The sequence below is a fragment of the Rattus norvegicus genome, chromosome 5 (assembly GCF_021556685.1).
Source record: "Rattus norvegicus strain SHRSP/BbbUtx chromosome 5, alternate assembly SHRSP_T2T, whole genome shotgun sequence".
Classification (NCBI taxonomy): domain Eukaryota; kingdom Metazoa; phylum Chordata; class Mammalia; order Rodentia; family Muridae; genus Rattus; species Rattus norvegicus.
In genome coordinates, this window is record NC_141538.1 from 125863916 (window position 1) to 125886250 (window position 22335).

The following is a 22335-nucleotide window of genomic DNA, read 5'->3' on the forward strand; positions in this document are numbered from 1 at the left end:
ATCAAGGATTCGGGGAAGAACGTTGGATCGAGAATGAATGTTCCTGGGTCTAATCTTTGGGCACAAGTTAATTTGGGCCCCAGTCTCTTTAGCACAGAATGGTTGCCTTTATTTCTGACCTGCCATGACACTCGGATTTCATCTGTTAGGAGTTATCAGAGGGACGGACCTTAGCAAGGAATAGGGGACATTTCCAAGTCCTGCGTCACCAAGGATTGATCCCTCTCCTGCTCCCTGACATTTGTCTGTTCCTTCAGTGAGCATTTCTGAGCACCTATGAAGAATTAAACATTCTGCTTTCTCAGAGAATAGCTAGGCAAGTATGCTGACTGGACCAGCTTTTGACCATCCCCGTCCCTGTAGAATCCTCAATGTCATCTGGAAAAACACAGCCCATTTGTCAACCAGGGCTCTTGTGTCAGCGAGCGTTGCCCCCTCTCCTGCTCCTGCTTGTCCCTGGGCCCAGCTGCTATGTTTATCCTACACACTATCCTTCCCACACTTTGGGGCCTTTGAGGATCCAGATTAGCCTCATGCCTTGATGCCTTGCCCCACTGTAAAGGAATAATAAAGGAACTTCTGCAAAGGAGTGCCCTGGATGTGCCCATCTATTGCTTCCCTTGTGGATGTGAACGTATCTGCTCACTGAGAGGGCAAGTGTGGTCCATAATCCTTCATGGGAGGAAGTGTGAAAGGGACTTTTGTGGTGAGTGATGAGCTGACCATCACTGCCCCTGGCCTGGGGTTGCAACCAGGAAGTGGCCACAGCTGTGCTGAGGAGTTAAGAAAGGGGGAGGGGGCACTGCACTGCATGGTTGTGCATCACCCAAGCAATTTGGTCCAGTGACAGACGCTACCCACATGTGCATCACCAAAGGCAATTTGGTCTAATGACAAAAAGATGCTGTACACAGTCACCCCTTACAGAGCGGCAGCTGGCCCATGCTTACTGGAAAGCCAGGCAGTTTGAGCAGCAGGAAGACAGTACATTGTTGGAAGAGCATGTAAAATAGCCTCCCTCTTTGGCTCTCAAACCTAAGGAGAAACCCGGCCTGATCAAGGAATTTAGACTCCTAAAGGAACAGTGTTGAACGTTTCTTGGCTTTTATTTAGGTGTTTCTCTTAGTTTTTGAGACAGAGTCTCACCGTGGAGCCCTGTCTGGCCTTGGTCTTCTGGCCTACGCCTTCCAGTGCTGGGATTGTAGGTGTGTGCCACTGTGCCCAGGTTAGACCAGTGTTTTGTTTTTGTCATCATACTAGTATGCTGAAATGTCAAATAATAGAAATAAGAAATAAAAAGCCGGGGTTGGGGATTTAGCTCAGTGGTAGAGCGCTTGCCTAGCAAGCGCAAGGCCCTGGGTTCGGTCCCCAGCTCTGAAAAAAAGAAAAGAGAAAAAAAAAAAAAAAAAGAAATAAAAAGCCTCTCTTTCCATGACTCAGCACATTTCCACTCGTATCATCTTGCATAAACCAGTGACTGTGCAAAGGCGAGCGGCCTCCTTTTAGGGGGAAGGAGGTTGAAGCATGAGAAGCTTGAGAGGTTTAGAGCCCAAGTGTGTGCAGTAGGTGGCAGAGGCTGGATTCCCTCGGACCTGGCTGAGGTATTCACTGTGGACTGTGGAAGCGCCCATCAACCCTAGCACCGAAGTGGGACCTTCTCCAGAGTCAGTGGTACTAACATTCCTTCACCACATCCCAGAGCCCTAAGATTTGCCTACGTGGGTCCCCTGACATGTGACCACTCTTAAGCGGTCAAGTGATGTAAGGGTTTTTTTAAAGAAGGGAATGGCAGCGATGTTCACGTTTTGAATGTTCCCCTCATGTTTATGTGAATATGAATACTCAAGTGGGGAATTAGGATTCTGTAGATTGTTACCTTTTAGTTAAATACTGAATCTATTCTCCTGTGTCACTAAGTGTGGTCTTTGAGGATGCCTCAGTCCTCCCTAACTCCTTCATTGGTTTCCTTTCAGATCATCACGGGGGAATTCTACCGGATCTATTACCTCAAGGAGAAGTCCCGATCCACCATTCAGAACCCTTATGTGGCCGCTCTCTATAAGCAAGTGGGATGCTTCCTTTTCGGCTGTGCCATCAGCCAGTCCTTCACAGACATCGCCAAAGTGTCCATTGGGCGCCTGAGGCCTCACTTCCTCAGCGTCTGTGACCCTGATTTCAGTCAGATCAATTGCTCCGAGGGCTACATTCAGAACTACAGGTGCCGAGGAGAAGACAGCAAAGTACAGGAGGCCAGGTAGGGCACTGCCCCCACACAGACACAGCAGATACCCATCTTGACACAGTGCAGTTTGGCGAGCGCCTACTGAACACCCTAGGTTCTGGGCTCCGGTGTAGATGAGAGAAGGCATCGTACCTACTCTTGAAGAGCTCACAGCCAAATGACTGAGACAGATGTGTAAATAAATCATGGCACAGCAGTGGTAAACCCATTCATTCATTCTCTTGTCTATTTATGTGTGCCTGCTACGTTCCAGGCATGTACCCAAAGCACTACCAAGGGTGCGAAAATGAATGAGATTCCATGTCTGCTGTCAAGGTCAGAGTCTAGAATGGAGGACAGACGAGTGAATACTGGGGATGTGAACCCCTGTGAATACCGTCCTTTCATGGGCTTCTCTTGTTTTTGCAGGAAATCCTTCTTCTCGGGCCACGCCTCCTTCTCCATGTTCACAATGCTGTATCTGGTGGTAAGTTTCTATCCTCTGACGGGAGCAGAGCTCAATCCTAGTTTATCCCCTTAGCCGTCTCTGAGGACATAGTTCATGTGAAATCCTTGGGGAAAACAAAAGATGAGCCGGGAACATTAAGTTTCATCAGAGCTCAATACTGCCTCAACAGAAGACCCATTCCTTTCTCAGCTTTTTCTAATTTTCAGATTAAAAATACCGTTCACCCTGCTGTGAGGTAGAGACTGTGGGTTCATTTTGAATCTATAGAGCACTCACTAGAAGGCACCTGAGGAGTGTTTATGGTGCAAGCACCACTTTCTGGAAGGCCGAGGACACCTTTGTTATAGATAGCACACTATAGTGGGAGAAGAGAATCCAGACGAACGTCAAGTTTACAGTAGCACCAACAGTGCTGTTCAGATTCAAGGGTTCCAATCCCAGTGATCCCTGGCATTGGTCACCGCATGGGTTTGTGTCCATAACTGTATGGATACTGTGTGTGGCAATCCTATGGGGGTCAGAATCAGATCTCTTCCACCCTTTCCCAGGTTTCAGGGACTGAACTGAGGTCATCAGGATTGCTTCTGTTGCCAAGTAGCGAGTGGCTTTACCCTCTGACCCATCTCTCTGGCCTTCCTCATCTCCCTTGCTGAGAGCGATTTGGCTTTTTACAAAATAACTTCCGTGTCAGGAGGATGTGTATGAAGTGCAAAATGCATATTCCTGTTTCCTGGATCCGGAGACAGTAAGAAGTGTGTCTGAGTTCACTTGCCTTGGGGGCAGAGATATGATTAGGGTTCACACGATGGTCTTCTCCGGCAGCCGGCTTCCTTGGACATGCCCCACGGTGCAGGTGGGCGGCCTCCACCGCTCCAGTTGCCTGGTGGACAACAGGCTGCTCACTTCCCTTTGTCAGTTAAACGTGGCCTTCCCTGCCGTTCCTCACTTTATGAGTGAGATCTGGAGCAAAAGCACTTCCTGCATTCAGCTGTTCGGTGGAGTTCAGATGGAGAAGGTGCACAGAGTTCAGACGTAGCCCCAGAGAGTGTTAGCTGTTTGGAAAAAAGAACATTTTGATTTCAACTTACTTAAGAAACATAATTAGGAGTTGGAAAAAAAAACAACTGAGTTTGTTTTTATTTTGCTTTTCCCCTTCTCTCTTCCAAGTTCAAAGGCCTCTGGCTTCCCATTACCCAGGATGCAGTGCTAGAGGGTGGGCCCCAACCTATAAAATCATCTGACCTGGCTCTCACTTATTCTTCCTCCACAGCGCTCCCCCTCTTCTTTTCCTTTGCTTGTTTTTGTTTTGCTCTTAGAAAGGATAATTTAGCAGCTATTTAGGGTTTCTGTTCCATGTGTGTATTTTACCAGGGCTGGAAGCAATTTCACAAATGTAATTTCAGTATTTCGTGGAAGTGCCTAGGAGAATTGTGTGTGTTCATTTGCCCCTTGATTCCCTTCATTTTATTCCAAGAGAAAAATACTGAGTTCTTTTGAAGCCAGCACTGGGTAGGGTGTCCTTTGCAGTGACCCAGAAGGTGTGTGCTGTGTTTGGGATGCAGGTCTGAGGGGCCTGCTATGTGCCAGGCACTGTGTGTACAGCCCACAACAACACGCTTGCTTCTCTTTGTAGCTTAGAGGCTTGGCTTTGATTTTCTTGTTTGTGAAACAGGCTCGAATCTGAGACGTTAATAAGGACATTGTGCAGTCAGGAAAAACACAGAAAAGGGACTTGAAGGGTGGCCATCCCCAGGGTACTGTGTGGCCTCTTCTTCTCGTTGTGTTAGCTACAAAAAGATGGAAAGAAACCTTTTGGGAAAGTAGCATAAGGCATGTGAGCATTAGACCTAATTTCAGTCCCACTCGAAGGAAAGACACCAGCCCTCCTGTCTGCTTTAATGTGCTTACTCCACTCTAGCTATGGTCACAGAAGGGAGTCTGTACAGAGGATGACTGAGGGAGGAATTCCTTGTCATTGAAGATCTATTTGTATCTCTGTGAGGGAGGGGGTAATTGTGCCTTCATACTGCTGGAAAAGAGAAGGGAGGGAGAGAGGGAGGGAAGCTGAAAACAAGAGAAAGGGAGACAGAAAGGAGAGTGAGGGATGGATGGATGAATGGACAGATGGACAGATAAATTGATGTTAAGCCCGTGTTTCCTGGTATATTTTCACATACACACACACACACACACATACAGGGACACATGCACAAACCCCATCTGATTACATACACAGCACAGGATCTTAGGAACGTGTGTAAGAATGCACACATTCAATGTTCATTCCTTGAAAACACCATACATGCAGAAGCACATACATGAACATAGATATATACACCCCCACACACAAAGTTATCTGCCTTAAAGCAACCTCAGAAGCAAAAGGCTGAAAAAGAGAGCTGTGTTCATCTCCTGAACTAGGTTTTGTGTGGTATTTCACAGAAATCCCAGTCTTTCTAATGTCTCATGTGCAAAACTTTCTCAAGGAAGTTTGAAGTGTGATACCCTGAGGGAGGATGGAAATCCTGTGATCAGCCATACAAGGCCTTCAGCCCTCCTCCACTGCTTTTATGGTGGACTTCAGGAAGTGCCAGAGTTAGCCATGGATCCTGGCCTACCCCCAAAACCCTGAACTTTTCTAACAGCCTGGGATCCACGGCTTTGTTAAAGCATCAGGGAGAGTCATTTGTAAACTAGCCGAGCTCAGTGCTGACTGCTTTTGCCCCTAGAATCAGACAGATGTGGACTCTGCTCCGACTCTGCCCATCACTGGTTGTGAACTATGAGTGAGATACTTGCCTCAGTGTTTTCATCTGTAAAATGGAGACTGTCATGTGTATCTTACAGACTGGTTGCCACCATTCTGATCTGGTCCTCCTTTCTCCATCTGACAAACGAAAACAAACAAACAAAAAAGAGTAGGAACCAGTTCTGTTTACCACTCAAGTCTGCGTGTTTCTATTTTAAAGAATTGTAAAGTCCTCTATGTTCTGAAAAAGAGGAAGGGAAGCCCTGGGGGCCAAACTTCTGCCCGTGTAGCCATGGTGTTCAAACACAGGGACTGACTGGAAACACCAGGCATCATCCCCACTGTGGGCCTGTCAGCTTCAGCTATCCACAGCAGCTTCCACAGCTTTGAAGGGCACTCCAAATTGGGTTTGGATTTGCGAAATGGATGGCTTAGAATAAACCATGGCCCAAACCCCAAATTATCTCTGAGCATGGAAGCTTAAGGACGAGGTTAAGGACCACTAGAGATTGATGCAGACGCTAATAAAACAAACAAAACAACAGCATGTAGAAGCGCACAGTCTACTTCCTACCTCTGGGCCACTATGTCCCAAGGGACCACATCTAGATTGGCCCTTTGCCTCCATCTTCCGGGTATGAGGACAGTATGGTTATCTGGATAAAACCACACCACCAAGGCACACACCAGTTTTTGTAGTTCACCTGTTATCTCCACTGTGGTACCAGGTTCTTTGATGCCCACTAGGGCTCCTGAGGTGCATCAAACCTGAGCCTCGCCCCTTCAGCATTTGGCAAATATTTAGTGAGTGCCTGTTCTGCACCAAGTGCCCCGATAGGAGTAGGAAGATGGAACTATGAGAGGCCTGGTCACATGGTTCAGACAGAGGGCCAGGAAGACAGACAGATGATAGCATGGGCCCTTGGGCCCCAGGGCTGGGGAGATGAGAGGTTTTATTATGGCTGTTTGGAATCGTGATGGGGTTGATCCTGTGACGCCCGGAGGAACCTGAGGAACCCACAGTACACAGAAGCACACACACACACCACGCCTCCTGCCTCTAGAGTGTCAGGTGTCCAGTACAGTACTGCGGCAGGGACTAGAGAGAACATGTGGTAACTGATCACTAACCTCTGGGATCACGAGCCCCGTCTCGCCCTTCTGCAGTGCCTGTAGGCTGCAGCAGGTTTCTACCCTGCAGGCTCCTCCCTTCGAGGCAGCCCCTTGCCCTTCGCCTTGGTCAGGTCTCCTTCTCAGAGAAGCCCTCCCTGACTACTACCCTGTTGAAAATAGATAGCCTCACCACCATTCCTAGCCCTTGCTGTGCCCGTTCACATCCTTGACAAGAATTCAGTGAATGGGCGATGAATGAACGAGCCTTAGATGACCCTCGGGTCATTTGACGTCACAGTTCTATACCCTCTTCTACTTCAATGCATCCCACTTAGGGATTATCGAGAACCCATGTGGCCGATGGGCAAGGCTTCAACCACTTTGCTGAACCCTTTACCCATTGGCTTTCTCTGTACTGCCCCGTGAGAAATGTTTATATGTCATAGGATCTGTTGGGTACCAAGGAAACAGGGAAGTGGCTGACCTCTGATGGCCACATTCTCCAGGCTGTGGCCATTAGTCATTGAGGTTTTGTTCAGCGTTTGGAATCCCAGAACATAGGGTCTAGGGTGCCCATGAGGCATTCCCACAGATCCTGGGAGAACATGTTCCAACCTCTCATTGGAACACGATTGCTGTTTTGAAGGGGGAGGGGGGTATAAACCACTGTACCAGATGTTTTTTCTTTCTACTTCATTCCATCTGTCTATTCATCCACACATTTGCGAGCACTTGTTGTGAGCCAGGACCTCTGCGAGTACCTGGAAACACCAAAAATGCTCGTAATTTTGTGGAGGAAAACCATAAAACCATATAGCTGTGACAGAATCGGCGAAGCTCTCTGATTCAGGCTGAGAGTAGATGGAGCACAGAGGAAAGGGCCATTAGCTCTGCTGATTAAGTGAGCTCAGAGGCTCCCAAGCCTGTGCCTTCCACTCACATATACATACAGTGTGTCTGCCTTTGAGACCTGAGCCTTTATAAGCATGTGAGACAGGTACAGTAGAGGAACATGGAGCTCCTGGAACTGGTCCCGAGTGACAACTGTATCACTCCTTGGGATTTTTTTTTTCCTCTCCGAAGACTGAAGAGAGCAAGACTTGGTGTAAAGCAGCAATTTCCCACAAAGACCAGAGGCCATTGGGTTAGATCGCAGATTCAGAAAGGCGCTTTGTGTGTGTAGAGGGTGGGGGGAAGTTCTGTTTAATTCAGAGTTCCCTCCCTGTTGCCTTGAGCGACGTGGCCTCTTCTGCCTCAGTGTCTTTCTTCACCTGGTATCCACCTGCCATGATGATTGTGGGTTGCAGGTAATTAAGCATCGAGCTCACTGTCTATCTCAGTGCTTGGCAGAACGGTCACTTCCTTTCCTTCCCCTTGATAGTGATGGAAAATGAGGTTTGATTTTCTGGAAAGGAAGAAAGTGTCAGGTAAAAAAAAAAAAATTCTTTTGTCTTCCAAGCAGTTAAATAATAACTCTACAGAGGGAAACTCTGGTTTACATCATGCGGCCTTCTGCCAAGCACGGGAGCCAGGGCCAGGGGTTAGCCAAGGAGGAGACTGAAGAGCAAGAAAGTTTCTCACTATGGGTGTGGCTGAGCTATCCTGCCTCCCAGAGCATGGTAAGGGACCTGAGGAGGACAAACTGCCTTTTCTCTCTTAAGTCACCTGTCCCGAGAGCAATGGAAAGGAAGGGAGAGAACTGTGCGGACCTGTTTCACCAGTATGCAAATCACAGAGTGAAATACAAATGACTTAGCAAGAATTAGAGACTCGGAAAGCAAGGCTCACACCCTGGAGGCTCGCACCCAGGTAGACAGCAACTGGCTGGAACTCAGTATAAGGAGGTCCTGTGGGAATTCCAACTCTGGAGGACCCTAGCTAGGACTAGGGAAAGCGCTCCATTTATGGATTCCCTATGCATTCCCCTGGGGAGGGAGGCAGACACACACCTTTTATTCTTATCTTCCTCACACCCCCAACCAGCAGTTCTGATTTAGCAACCAGAAGCAGTCTTAGCACCAGCAAGAAAAATTGTTGGGACACAGGGATATTGTTATTTCTGTTACTTTTAATTAATTTCATTAATAATGTGTCTTTCCAATTTTAAACACGATGCACACCTGTAGCATTTTTTTTTTAATGGCCCCTCTCAGGCTATGCACAAGACATGGGACTTCAGAAAAGCAGAATGGCTCAGTCGGGCTCACAGGTGGAATCTCATTCTCACAGCAGAGCTGTGCTCTTGCACGGCGCTCATCACAGTGTTCATCACAGTGTCCCAGTAATGCTTAGCCTGTGGGTTCTGAGCACCAAATTCTTTAGTTCAGAATCCTTCACACGGAGAAACAAACACAGGCACCAGATGTCAGGGGCAGGTTGGATGTGGTCTGGGTAACTACCTGGTTTTGTCCAGCTTTCCTCATTCTTTTCCTAAGCAATATTTGTTGTGGTGGTGGTGGTGGTGGTGGTGGTGGTGGTGGTGGTGGTGGTGGTGGTAGTGTGGTGGTGGTGATGGTGGTGGTGGTGGTGGTGGTGGTGGTGGTGGTGGGGGTGGTGGTGGTGGTGGGGGTGGTGGTGGTGATGGTGGTGGTGGTGGTGGTGGTGGTGGTGGTGGTGGGGGTGGTGGTTGTTTTGGAGTGCTGAGGTCCTTGCTGAGCTCCTTCAGGATCTCCCTGATACTGGGAAAATCTTTTGGTTCAGGATCATGCTTATCAGTGTTATGCCAACAACTTTACTGTCCTCTTCTTGCGTAGCCTGGACCTGTACCATGAACTGGGAATGAGTGGAGCCTCCAGAATTGCTTACAGCTCCTCAGCTCCAGGATAGAGAACCTCTCGAGGCTAGAACCGCAGTCTTGGGTTGGCTCTTGTGAACTGGGCTAGGCACCAGGAAGATGCCGTCCAATTAGTGGTAGAGCCGGTAGGTGTGCCACGAAGCCTACTGCCCACTGGCATTGCCTAACTAACTTCAGATCAAAAGCAGCCACTGGGTGGAAGGTCACTGCACAAGGTCTTTCTTTAATAATTTATTGGTTTTGGAAAGATTGTCACAGTCACTGAATAACCCATATGTCAAGGCAAAGGATGTCTCCATTGTGGACATCAGGGTCATTCCTGACCATGAGCCCATTGCTCCACAGTGTTCCAGTTCCTGATGGATACAGAAGCAGTGCTGGCTGCTGGCTGTCATTCCCAGTCCCTGTGAGGAATTCTTTTCCCATGGCCACTACTCCGGTCTCATTCACAAGCACTCCCTCCTCTCTTCCTGGAGCTATTCTGATGCCTGTCTCCTCCCTGAGTTCCGCTCCTGTATGAGATTTTTCTTTTCTGGAGCCCCAGCCTGAAGCCTCTGAGTCAGTGGCAGGGGAGATGTAGCCTTGTCCGGTTGGGAAGCCCACCCTTCCTCTGCCCCGCCCTGGCTTCCAAGGCCTGTGACCTAAGTGGGCAGGCAGCAAGCAAGGGAAGGGTGGGACTCTCCACAAGTGCCTTCCAAGGTCTGTAGATTATTTTCAGTGAAGGAAACTGAAAAATCTTAGAGCCACTTAAAGAAAAGTGATTAAAGAATAAAATCTTTTTTTTGCATTCTAAATATTCCTTTTTAATTAATTATTCTATTTATAAGCATAAAAGCTTGTACTTACTGAGTTGTTCGTTGTGCTATGCCCTCTGTGTAGCCCACCAACCATACTGCAGCCTTACAGACAATGGTTACTACTCTCCTTCACCTGAGAGGATACGGAGGCTCCCGAGGGCTTACTGATTAAAACCTGCACTCTTTCTGTTGTTATCCACCCCTGTCCTGCCCATCACCAACAGTAGCTGAAGAAGGCAAACTGGCGTGGGCACATGGAATGTCCATTCTTCCTTGACCTTGTTCTCGGTTGCTGAGAGACCATTCCTGTGCCCGTGGTGAAAGAGACACTGTAGTCTAGGCAGGTCTCAAACTCACAATCTACCTACCTGGGCTCTGGGCTTAGATTATAGGTACCATGCTGGGCTAAGGGCAGGATCTATTGGTTCATCATATCAACGCATTGCAGCATAAACAGAGAGTAGCCAGTGGCCAAAGGCTTTAGAGTCACTGTGACATTTATACCGCCTACACTCCTTACAAAGCATCTACATTTTTTTTCCATCAAACTGAGTGCTTAACTTAAAACCAATTTTCATAATTCCCAATGTTTTTGTTTTCCTTCAAACAGGTAGATATATTCTCTAAAATAAGTAGTTTCCGGCTAAATGGGTCTTTTCCCCTGCAGGACTCAAAGCCTTCGATGATTTTATATTAAGGACTTGGTATAAGTGCATCCTCCAATCTTGTCAGACCCTTCATATTGCATGGAATACAGCTCAAGAGAAAGTGGTCTGCCTAACAGGTGCCCTGGCTTGACCCCCAAGACCCTCTGCGGCCATATTTCTCCTTATACCTCATGTAGCCACGGCCCTCACCAGTCTCCCTTAACATCCATTAAAACATCTTCTATCTGGATTGTTCAAGTCCAGCATCCTTTGCCTGTGGCAATGACCCTAGCCACCCTCCAACTTCTTCCTTTAATGGTGTCTATTCAACAAACCAATACACTTACTGCCCCCATGACTGACTGTATCCGGAGTGGTGACGACTTTCCATTTCTTTGTCATTAGCACCTGCTGTAGCATCTGCCAGTCCATGGGTCTGTTCTTTGGGATTTTTTTTTTTATCTTGAGAATGAAATTTCCAGTTTTATTCTCCAAGTATTCCAGGATGTGCATCAAATTCTAATCGAATTTACACACTCACTGCTCTTATAAATGAAGATTCTAGCTCTATTCAACGGACCCTTCATGCCCCCTTGTTTCAGGAGGAAGTTTTGGGTACATTCATTGGTATCAATTGTCTTCGCCTTTGGGATGGTGGTGTGTGGGGTTTTCTGTGGTTTGGTTTTTAGTTTTAGACTTTTAACTGGTTATCTATGACTGATAGGTGAGAAAGCGATTGATTTAAAAGAAAAGAGAAGAATTAGCAGCCACCAGCAGTGTACCCTCTTACTTCCAGCACTTCTAGACTTTCGGTTACTCTCGTTAGCTTGAAATAATGGTAGAGTCACCTGATGTTTTCTGTGGGTGGCTCTGTATTTTCCATGTAGCTGAGGGTTCTGTCCTAGACGTAGCTCCCGCACAGCCCAAGGGCCTCTGGGATCCTTCATTCTCTATCCCCTCAGCCTGGCTCCCTGGCTCTTGGCTTGCTCCTTCCTGACCACCAAAAGGAAAGTGTCCCATTGTCTCTGGAAGGGAGGTCTGACCTTTGCCCCCACCTCTGGTCTGCCTTGTGCCTAGCAGCCCCTCCTTCTGCTCTTCCTTGTCCTGGCCTCTCCCCTGCTTTGATTTGTAGTCGGAAGTTCCCCCTTGTTCCTCTTGATTCTTCCCTCACATTTCCCAAGTTCCCACAGGAACCTGGGAAGTAGGTTGTGCCCAGAGGTTAAAGCGGAAACCCTAGCAAGATAACTCCAGAAGGGACAATACCCAGTTGACGTCATTTCAGTTTTCCTTGGGCCAGAGGTAGTGTTTGAGTTGGTTTTTTTTTTTTCCTTGTCTTTTTCTTCTATCTTTCTTCAGGATTACTCTTCTTCCTACCCAGTGCAGTGTCTGTCAACCTTGCCCTTGAACGGTCTCTGGCATTGTCTGACTGGTTTACACTTCCTCCTTTGGATAATTCAAAATCCAGGTTCCTACCGGTGACTTGGAAACTTCTCTTGGATAGAGTTGCTTTCTTTCAAAACAGAAACATCCCCCTTGTTGAGATGTCAGAGCAGCATACGCAAAGCGTCATTGGTATGTCCTTGCTGTTGCAGTGAATTGCTGGTCCCTACAGACTAGGCAGCTGTAATCCCAGAGAAAACTCACAAACGTGTGAATCCATCCCACAGCAAAACCTTTGCTGCCCTTGGTTACTGTTCCCTAAGTCCTATAGATCCAGAAGATAAGAAGAAAATCACATTTATTAAATGCTTACTGTGTGCCTAGCATTATGTAAAAAACATTCATAGGTACTGTCTTACTCAGGTCCCCTTAGCTTATCTCTGAAAAGAAAATCAAATTTTTATGCTCTGGAAACTAAAGGTCAGCATTTACCTGTGGGGTGTCATGCATTTACCAAGTTAAGTACTCTGTCCACAGTATATCACACCACGTCTAGATGGATCCATTTGCAAGAAATATAAAACACACTAGCCAAGTGCTCTAATGTCTGTGAATGGGAAGCCACTTACCGTGTCCTTTATCTCTTTCCTTCAGCTTTATCTACAGGCCCGCTTCACCTGGCGTGGGGCCCGGCTCCTCCGCCCCCTCCTGCAGTTCACTTTGCTCATGATGGCCTTCTACACGGGATTGTCACGTGTATCTGACTACAAACACCATCCTAGCGATGTCCTGGCAGGATTTGCCCAAGGAGCTCTGGTGGCCTGCTGCATAGTAAGTAGCCCTTTGTCCTTGGCACTCATACAGAGCCCTGAACTGATGCTTGTTAAATGTTTCCAGCCCAGTGACTAAAGAAGTTGAATCTTCATTGCTAGTAGTCTCTTCTTAGTGTCCCAAGAGCCTCAGGCTCCAGGATCTCATCAGTAGATGGCAATCGTCTGATAGGTCCTGTGAATCCTCTTCTCCGTAAGCACAAAGTTTTGGCTTGTAGACTGCTGTAATCAGAAGACAGCTTAGATATTGTCCACTCATTCTGTATATGGCCACAGCAGACTGGAAAGTTGCACAAGCACACATGTGAGTGCTTTCGCGGAATGACAGTCCCCTGACACAGCCCGCATTGCATTGGTGGGACACTAGTTAGTCAGTGCCTGTTCTCCGCTTCTTGGGAATCTCTATCCTCTGTGGTGATCTCCGGGAACTGTGCCAACTGTAGAACTGGAGGTTTGCTGCAGGAGGAGCCCTCCCCTGGCCCAGGACCTTGCATATCATCAAAACTCCATAGAGACTGAACTTGGGGTGGGCACATGTTGACTTCCCCCAAAACAGATAGATTGCTTTTTCACATGCTTCATCCTGATTCCCAATGAAGGTGGGGTCGGGCTTTCTACTTCCCTGAGCCTCCATCCCCCTGCCTTTCCTGCAGTCCAGATGTTGCTGTGCACAGACTTTGGTATTAAGCTTTCTTAAGCCCTTCTTTGAGGTGCTCTCCCCCATCCCATAGAAAGTCCTGAGAGCAATGTAGGACTGCAGAGGACACATGGCTGGGGCCTCAGCAGGTTGGCAAAGGTCAGACACTGTATGGTCAGCAACACAGACACTATGTGAAGGTGCTTAAAGTAGACACTGGTAAAAGAAGAATCTCTCTCTCTCTCCCTCTCTCTCTCTCTCTCTCCCTCTTACGCTCCCTCTCTCTGTCTCTGTCTCTCTGTCTCTGTCTCTCCCTCTCTCTGTCTCTCTCTCTGTGTCTCTATGTCTCTCTGTGTCTCTCTGTGTCTCTCTGTGTCTCTGTGTGTGTGTGTGTGTGTGTGTGTGTGTGTGTGTGTGTGTGTTTTTCCAGAAGACAGAAAGCGAATTAGAGGAGCCAATTGTTACCCAGAACAACTGTCACCCTCCAGCTTGTCCCTCGGTGCCTGGCCCTTTAGTATGCGATGACAGTGGGGGATGGGTATTTGCAGGAAGGGTAACCCTTTTGCCTGCCTATGCCCTCCTAGACTTTGCTCTCAGCAGGAGGCCAGCCCCAGGGGCCTGCTGCTAGGCATCTGCTTGAGAGAGAGCTCCACTGCCCTAATTGAAGTCTCCCTTACCCCCAATTTAAAAAATTAAAAGGTGTGGGGATCGGTCCTGGCCTTCCTCTCGTTCATACTACATCTCCAGAGCTCTGGCCATGAGCAATTAGACAGAAGGGAGAATGAAAACTCATTTTCCAGGAGGAGCTCTGTGAGTTTGCCATTATCCTGTTTGACTGTGACACAGGGTGGGCTGAGAGCTTGAACCTAGAGTCTGTAAAGTGCCTGCTGTTTGCTGGCACCTCTGTGGATATTTTGCCCTGTGACTGCTTTTAGGCACATGGCGCCCCTGCACACATGAGGCGACCGAGGCTGGAAGAGGAGATGACTTCGGTCACCCCAGGCCAAAGAGCCTCTCTGGGATTGACTCGCAGCCAGTGCCCTCTGTGCTTAGCGCTGGGGGAGGGACGCCAGGCACCAGGCCAGCCAGATCTACCTCAGGCAGAAATTGTGTAGACAGCTGTTCTAAAGAGTGTCGTGTAAGTGTTTTGTAGGGACCTTCCCAAGCCTTGGGCTGATCCGGTTAGCCTTTTGAGTCTGGAACTTTCTTTTCACCCAGGAGACAGTTTGGGAAGAGGTGACAGAAATCTTACCCTGTCTTTTGCCCTTCTACCTGTCAACATAGGGTGACAGAGACTCATTAATCTTTTGGGGGGTTTTTTGTTTGTTTTTGTTGTTGTTTTGTTTTGTTTTTTGGGGGGGTTTTGTTGTTGTTGTTTTCTGATACTGAACTCCACCAGGTACGTAGCCAGCACCTCCTGGTCCCACCAGCCTGGAAGCATAGCACTGAGGGATTTGTTTTGCTTAAACAGGCCCCGGCAGAGAAGTCTCTGGAAGCTGTGGCTGACCTACTCAGTGTGAGAGTTTGGGAATGCTCAGCAGGGAGAAAGGAAGCCAGTGTGTTCTTTCCTACTGAGAGATGCCTGATTGTGTGGTCCTGGTTTTGATTACAAGGAAAGACAGACGCAAAGCTCCAGCTGCTGCACTGAGTCAGACGCTGCACCTCAAGGAGGTGTCTGGTGAGGACACTGAGTGTCCAGGCCCCACACTGGCTTGAAAGAGCGTTTGTTTGCCTTGTAGGGTTTCAGCTCTGTCACCTCTCATGTGCGATGGAGTCTTTGTGTTCTGGGCTGTCTTCCACCTCTGCTTTGCTTATGCTATATGACAGAGCTATCCCATAAGATCAGAGTCCTGAGGAAAACGAGCGTTCTTCTCACATGTGAATGGGGTATATTTGTGATATTTATTTCCTTAATATTATTGTATTTTTGAGACAGGACCCTACTATGTATCCCTGACTGGCCTGGAACTCATTATGTAGACCAGGCTTGCCTCATGCTCACATGGAGAGCTATCTGCCCCTGTCTCCTGAGTGCAGAGATTAAAGGTGGGTGTCAGTGACACCTGTGGAGTGTCCACTATCTGTGGCAAATGTTTTCACTGAAGATGAGAACACAGGAGTCAAGGATTAAGGCACACAGAGAAAGTGTAGAGAAGCCAGAGCTGACTCCTAACACACAAAGCCAACACTCTAAGCCCTCCCGTCCCCTTCCCCTCACCTGCAGGCATGCCAAGCTTCTTATTTTATGACACTGAGTCCTTGCCCTAGATAGTTTCCCGCTCCTTTTGATAGAGCACAGTCCAGTTCATCTCTGATGAACCCTCTTGTATGAGTCGCCCGTGGCTGCTGTAACAAGTAAGCCTAACCTATAGTACAGACATTTTTCTTTACGTTCCAGGAGTCAGGAATCAAAATTAAGTCTCGCTGGGCTACAATCAAGATGTGAAGAGGCCAAAGGGAGAGTTTTCTTGCCTTTTATAGCTAGCTACCTGTGTTCTTGGTATACGATCTCTCCCCCGCCTGCTCCTCCTCAAGCTTTTGATTACATTTATAACCTGGAGTCATGTGTCCATTTCCACGGCCATCCCTTACCTCAGGTGTGAGGTGGTATCATTACAGATCTGGAGACATTTAAGGGACCAGTGTTCACCTTGCCATACCGCCCCAGTCCCCGAAGCTAGAACTTCCCAGCTTTCTTCTAGTGTCCCCCCAGATCCCAGTGCTTTACTCTGCCATGGCTCTGGCCGCCTCTGCTCATTTGTCTATCTGCTCAACTAGATGGCCAGTGCCTTAATACAGAATCCATAGTTTAATTTTGTGATTATTCTGGGTGTGTGGTATCATAGCCGACATTCATCGGTGGTTGATCACTACTGGGGGAATCATGAAGCATGAACTGGCTGTGGTCGTGGGTGGGATTTCCCCTCTGAGCATCAGCTCTTTATCTGCCAGTTAAGCTTGAAAGCCTTGCAGCCTGTCGTCCATCTTTTTGCACACAAGTTATTCGGTAGGGCAGTGTGTGTGTCCCTAAGCTGGGCCAGCTCCTTCAGGTGGAGCAATCTCCCCCTCCTCCAAAGGTTTAAGCACCCCTCCTCCAATGGTTCAGTAAGTTACCCTAATCATGGATCAGCTCCTGCATGGCTTTGGACAGCAAGCTGACAGCCAGCACTTTCATCCAAGTCTCAGGAGGTTGGCTTTGTCACAGGGAGCAGATTCGTCTAGACAAAGTGGCATGCCCAGGGAGAGTGAGTTCAGTCTGCTCACTCACGAATGCTTTCCAGAAAGGGAACCTGATGAAATGCAGTCTACGTTGTGCCTTCGACTCAGCATGGATGCTAGACCTCAGTCAGACAGGGCAGCACACCAAGGTGCACCTTTGTAGGATGGGGACAGAGGAACAAAGCAGAAGGCCACAGCCCAGACACACCCAGAACACGGAAGAGGAGACATTCCCAGACACACATGTGTTATCTTTGATTTGCAGAGACCAGACCCCAGGTGCACTGGACAGACAGCCACACGCCACTTCACAAACCCTTGTTCTTCCTACCTGCACAGCTCTGCAGCTCCCCCTACCAAAGAGTCAAACCTATACCTGGATTCAACCAGGCAGTGGGACAGAGGGGCGGACATCGGTTCATTTCCTGTCTGGTGACAACTTGCATATCTGGTCACCTCTTAACTGACCCTCTAACAGATGGTAAATTAGGGGGGCATTGGGAGGGGTCAAAGGAGGGCCAGGCCCCCATGGCTACGGGTTCAGCAGAGGAAGCAGCTGCTCCCAAGTTTTATAAACACACAGCAGTCTTTCCTGGTTTTCTCTTCCTGGGGGTGTGGCCCCCACTAGCAGTTGCTCTTTTGTGCCTGCTATCTTCCTCCAGGATGCAGGGAAGGGCGAGGGCGTTCTTTGTCTCTGCCCCAGAGCAGTGACCTTGGGAAGAGTGAGGGGCAAGAATGCTCATGTGAGGAAGAGCTAGGCCATGACAGCCTTGTGAGAGGAAGCTCTGTGAGGAGAGGCCAGCACACCGAGTCCATACAGAGTCAGAACCAATTCCAGGTTCTTTGTGTTGTTCCAGGGGTTTAAACAGCGGTACCAGGCATGCATTCTATCCCTGGAATTTGTAAGACTTCTTCCTCTTCTAGTAGGAGATTCCCACCTGTTCCCTTGGATGTATCCAGTGTTGCCTGTGTCCAGAGGGGTGGAAGAAATGATACCCACATCCCCTGAGCTAATGTCTCATCTTCCTGCAAAAGTCTCACAGTGATGCCCAAAGTTGACCTTGGTACCTAGTTCCCCACTGTCAGGTAGGCGACAGTGTGGATGTGGCGGGGAAAGGAAGACAACGCATAAATCAGGAGATGGCAACAGTAACTTTATAGCACCCCATAGCTTGCAAAGTCCATTAAGAATCTCCTTTTTTTTTGTTCCTTTGCTGAGAGGGAGGAGATGAAGCCGAGACCTAGAGGAGGCAGTCGTCTCTTGCTGCTTGCGTGTTAGTCGGCATGTTGGTGGGTCCTGTCTAACATTTTCTAGTTTATCTTTTTAAATGCTAATGGTGACCCACTGACTGCTCTTGTAACTTACTAACGGCATCACAGTGGTGTGGTGGGAGCCAATTTGGACATGACCAAGTCCAGGAGATGGGCCCTGGTGCGAGGGCCAAGAATCGAACTCTGCTCTTTTGCAAGGACACCAAGTGCTCTTTTTCTCCCCTTAACTTTTAAGTTTTGTTTTATGTGCATGAGTATTTTGCCTGCATGTATGTTGTGTTACTGCATGGGTTCTTGGTACCCTGAGAGGACAGGAGCTGTCAGATCCCCTGGAACTGGAGGGCAATTGTGGGTGCTGAGCACTGAACCTGGGTCCCCAGAAAAAGAGCAAGCGCTTTTAACTGCTGAGCCATCTCTACAGTCCTGTTGTTGCTGTTGTTGATTTTTAGTACCAGTTGTACACAAATACAAGGCCAAGTAGGTGACTAGGAAACATGTTCAATTCTGGACTGCAGTAAGACAAACAAGGTTGTAATTGCCTGCTGATCACTACACTGTAGCATGCTCCTAGCCCATCGCTTTCCTTCTCAGATGCACCAGGCTAACACTCAACACAGACACTGGCTAATTCACCCTGCCAGCAGTCACCGAAAGCCTTTTATTGAGGTCAAAAAGCAATGACTACAAATGAGTAACTCCCCTGGAGTCAAAAGACTAGGCTGCCAAAGATTCTCTGTCACTCTTACACAGTACTTACTGTCTCTAGGCCAGGAGGATGCATGCGTCAGTTCCTGGGGCTTTCTTCTCCAAAGGGTCTTTACTGAGTCTGAGAGATGGCTCTGTGTGGTACACTGAAAGGAAATCCCTAGGCCAAGGCACACTTCTGCAAGTGTAGGCAGAAGAGAGGCAACTCTGGTGTCTGCAGTCACCCGGGAGGTGGCCAGCTTCTATCGAGGGCTGCAACTTCTGACTGCTAATGACTCAACACAGTCCTTGCCCTGGAGTAGCCCGCAGTCTAGAAAGGGAAGCATGATAGAGCATTTAAAGGATCACACCTCAAAGCCTGTGTTGTAACAGCAAAATGGGAGGTTATTAACAGTGCAGTATGAGGGACAAATGCGGTTGCGGGGGCAACTCTGGTGGGAGACGATGTGGTGGTTCCCGGCATGGAGGCTAAGGAACTACTGTCAAGGATACAAGCTGCAAAGCCCTGAGGATGGTGTAGAGGATTTGAGCCTCTCCATCGCCCTCCCGTACTGTCCACTGCTGTTCTCTTAGCTTTAGTCTATACCACAGATGGCCACAGTGTTGGGTAAAATGCACATTCCAGGCCACCCGCAGATCCTCAGACGTCTGCTCCCTTGAGAAGCTTCCAGGTGATTCTGAAGTAGGAGGGTTAAAAGACTGCATTCAGCAAAATCCCTGACCAGCCAGACAACTCTTGTTTTCCTTTGCATCTGAGATTCTAAGCTTCTCTTGCTTTTATGTTATCTGTCCCATGCTGGCATGGAGACTCCGTGGGGTTTCTGAAAGTCTCAATGTGGGTGTGATTCCTATCTTCAAGGGGCTCACTTGCATAGGCTGGGGAGTTGAAACCCTCAAGGATTCCTGAGCACTGCAAGTCCAGTTTGCTGTCACTATGTGCTCGGAGCCAAATGCCTTTGCAAAGTTTGCTGACTAAGCCACCCGCTGCAGTGGAAGCAGAAGCTGGGCTGATGGCCGCTGACTTCTGGTTTCTGGTCTCTGGTCTCTGGTCTGTGTGGGTCTTAGTGATCTCGTGCTGAGCAACATCCTAGCAGGAGGGGGCTGTGTGCCTTAGGGATGGCTGGCATCCCCCAGCGGTGAAGACTCATGATGAGAGATCAAAAACAGACTTTTACTAGTGTGCTGACTCACTCCTTTCCTCATGGTAGCGTAGCTCTAGAAATTGTAGGCCTTTGCAAGTAGATCCCATCTGCTCAGCTCAGTAACAAGCTTGAGTGTACACCTGCATATGCACATATGCATATATATGTATATGTCTCGTATATGTATATGTGCATGTATATATGTGTATTTACACACACATATACACACTTTTATTACATACATAGCATAAACTGGTTTTAAACTTGATCCTTCTGCCTCAGTCTTCTTAGTGTTGAGTTTGAAGACATGGACCTACCTTTCTTCTTTTGCTAGTTCTTTTTTGCCTTCCCACTTAAGGAACGGAGAAAATAAAGTAATTTTTCTATAACTAGGCACTGAGTATATCACCCACTGATGATGGCTACCACTCAGTTTCTCCCTTGTTGTCAGGTACTATCCCACATTTGTACCCTGAAACTCCCTGAGATAGGGATTGTGTCCCCAGTAATGGCAAGACTTGGATTTGAAATACAAGCCCATTTACTTTTGACCAGTACCTCTGGTTGGTGGGAAGTAGTAGGGAGGCAATGACCAGAGAGCAGTACAAAGCAGGCATTTCAAGGAGCCTCACACTGTGAGCTTCTTATCTCTTCATCGCAAGTAGGATTCCTAGAGCCTCCTTGTTTGTGTGTAGTCTTGCTGCTGAAGGAAGGGTGACATTGTCCAGGGTGTTTGTGTAAGTAAATCATCTTCCGCCCTTGCATCCGATCGCAGAAGGGCCAAACATTGGAACTTAGCAGTAGGTCAGAATCACTTCCCTGAGACAATACCTTGGGGAGCCAAGATATTAGAAGGCTGAAGAAAGCACCCCAACAAAAGCACCCCAATTTTGAGAGTTCTCGTGATAACCAGTGCTGGGGTTTATGGAGTTGAAACAGAACTAGAAGAAAGCCAGCACGTCTTCCAAAGTCCACACTTCATACCTCTGTCAGCTGAAATCTCATCGTCAGCATCTCAGAATCCACCTCCTTGTTTTCACTGCTCTCCTAGACACTGCAATCCCTTTTTCAGTCACACTGCCCGCCCTGGCTCCTCCTCCTGTTTAGATATGACATGCTAGCATCTTAGATGCCCTTTCTTCCAGTGTGATGCTTCATTCATTTCGCAATGATTTCTGGGATCAAAAGATGTCTCAATATGCCCAAAGATCAGATCCTCTTCTTTCCAGCCTCACTGGCCTCTCTGCCTTAGCCCTACTGAGCTTCCTTCAATTCCTAAACATTCTGGCTTTAACTTCTAAGACTTGTCAGGCCATGATCTCTGCCTATAATTGCTTTTCTGCCATTCAACCCCTGGCCACCACCCCCTGAGTCTTCAAAGCCAAGCTCAAATATCCATCTGCAGAGCCAGCCTTCTAAGGCCCATTCTCAACCCATCATGTTTAGGTTAAATGCCACATTCTCTGTGCTTTCTTCTATTATGGTCCTTAAAACAGAGTATTGTTGGAGCCAGTGAGCTCCTCAGCTGATAAAGAAAACTGCTACTTGGCCTAACAAGCTCAACTTGATACCTGGGACCCACACAGTAGGAGAGAACCAACTCCCACAAGTTGTCCATTAACCTCAACACGAATGCTGTAGTATGCACATGCTTGTACACATGGACACAGAGTAAAGAAATAAAGTATATTCTAGCCTGTTTTAACCACAATATTATAGAGTTGGCTATTTACCTGACTCTTCCGCCACCTCCACCCCACCCCATTGATCTCTGAGCTCCTGCAGGTTGAAGAATTGTCATATTAGTGTTCTGGGACTTAACACACGCTAAGAGTTTAATGAGTGTTTATTGATTATATTCATTCTCTCCTCTCAAGAATTGTTAGTTTATAAAATTCCAAGAATCAGAATGAAAATTGAAGGCAAGTGTTCTGGGCAGTGTGATCTAGACCTCTTCTTTGGGGGCCAGTCTTTGGGGGATCTCATTTTTTCACTCCTGGAGACTTTACATCTTATTCATTCTTTGAGATAGCAGAGGAGTTATAGAACAGGGCTCAGTTGGAAGTGAGTTTTTCTTGTGGTCGAGCCACAGATCTGAATCTGGGCAGAGCTTTCCCAAGCTGGGACTTTGTCTTCTCTTTCTGGGTGGGGAATCATCTTCAGTAGGAAGTGGATTGCTCCAAGTCAAGAGTCTTCTGATGGTTGGTTCTCTTTGGGTTCTGCTGTTCAAATGTCAGGAAGATTGAACCCTGTTCGAGTCTTGACAAGATCATGTTTCCTGATTCACAAAAAGTGTTTGTGTAGCCTTAAGCCATGCCAAAGCCAAAGTGCAGCTATAGGTACAATGCTGGGTATGGCTC

At 47.9% G+C, this 22335-nt stretch overlaps 1 protein-coding gene and 1 long non-coding RNA gene across 3 annotated transcripts in view; one reads left to right on the plus strand and one right to left on the minus strand.

The window, feature by feature from the left end:
• Plpp3 (phospholipid phosphatase 3) overlaps positions 1-22335 on the plus strand; it is a 75413-nt gene that overhangs the window by 48501 nt on the left and 4577 nt on the right. Inside the window, exons 3-5 of one of the 2 annotated variants that reach the window (XM_087660321.1) lie at positions 1884-2254; positions 2651-2708; positions 12825-13001. In XM_087660321.1, coding sequence (XP_087516447.1) covers positions 1932-2254; positions 2651-2708; positions 12825-13001 — 558 coding nt within the window. In that variant the 5' untranslated portion in view covers positions 1884-1931. 2 annotated transcript variants of the gene reach the window in all.
• Positions 2094-19890, minus strand: LOC148005952 (uncharacterized). The gene is made up of 4 exons (XR_015620400.1): positions 18886-19890; positions 5490-5577; positions 3463-3742; positions 2094-2793 (listed from the first exon to the last, which is right to left on the minus strand). It is a non-coding gene; the product is annotated as an uncharacterized LOC148005952 (long non-coding RNA).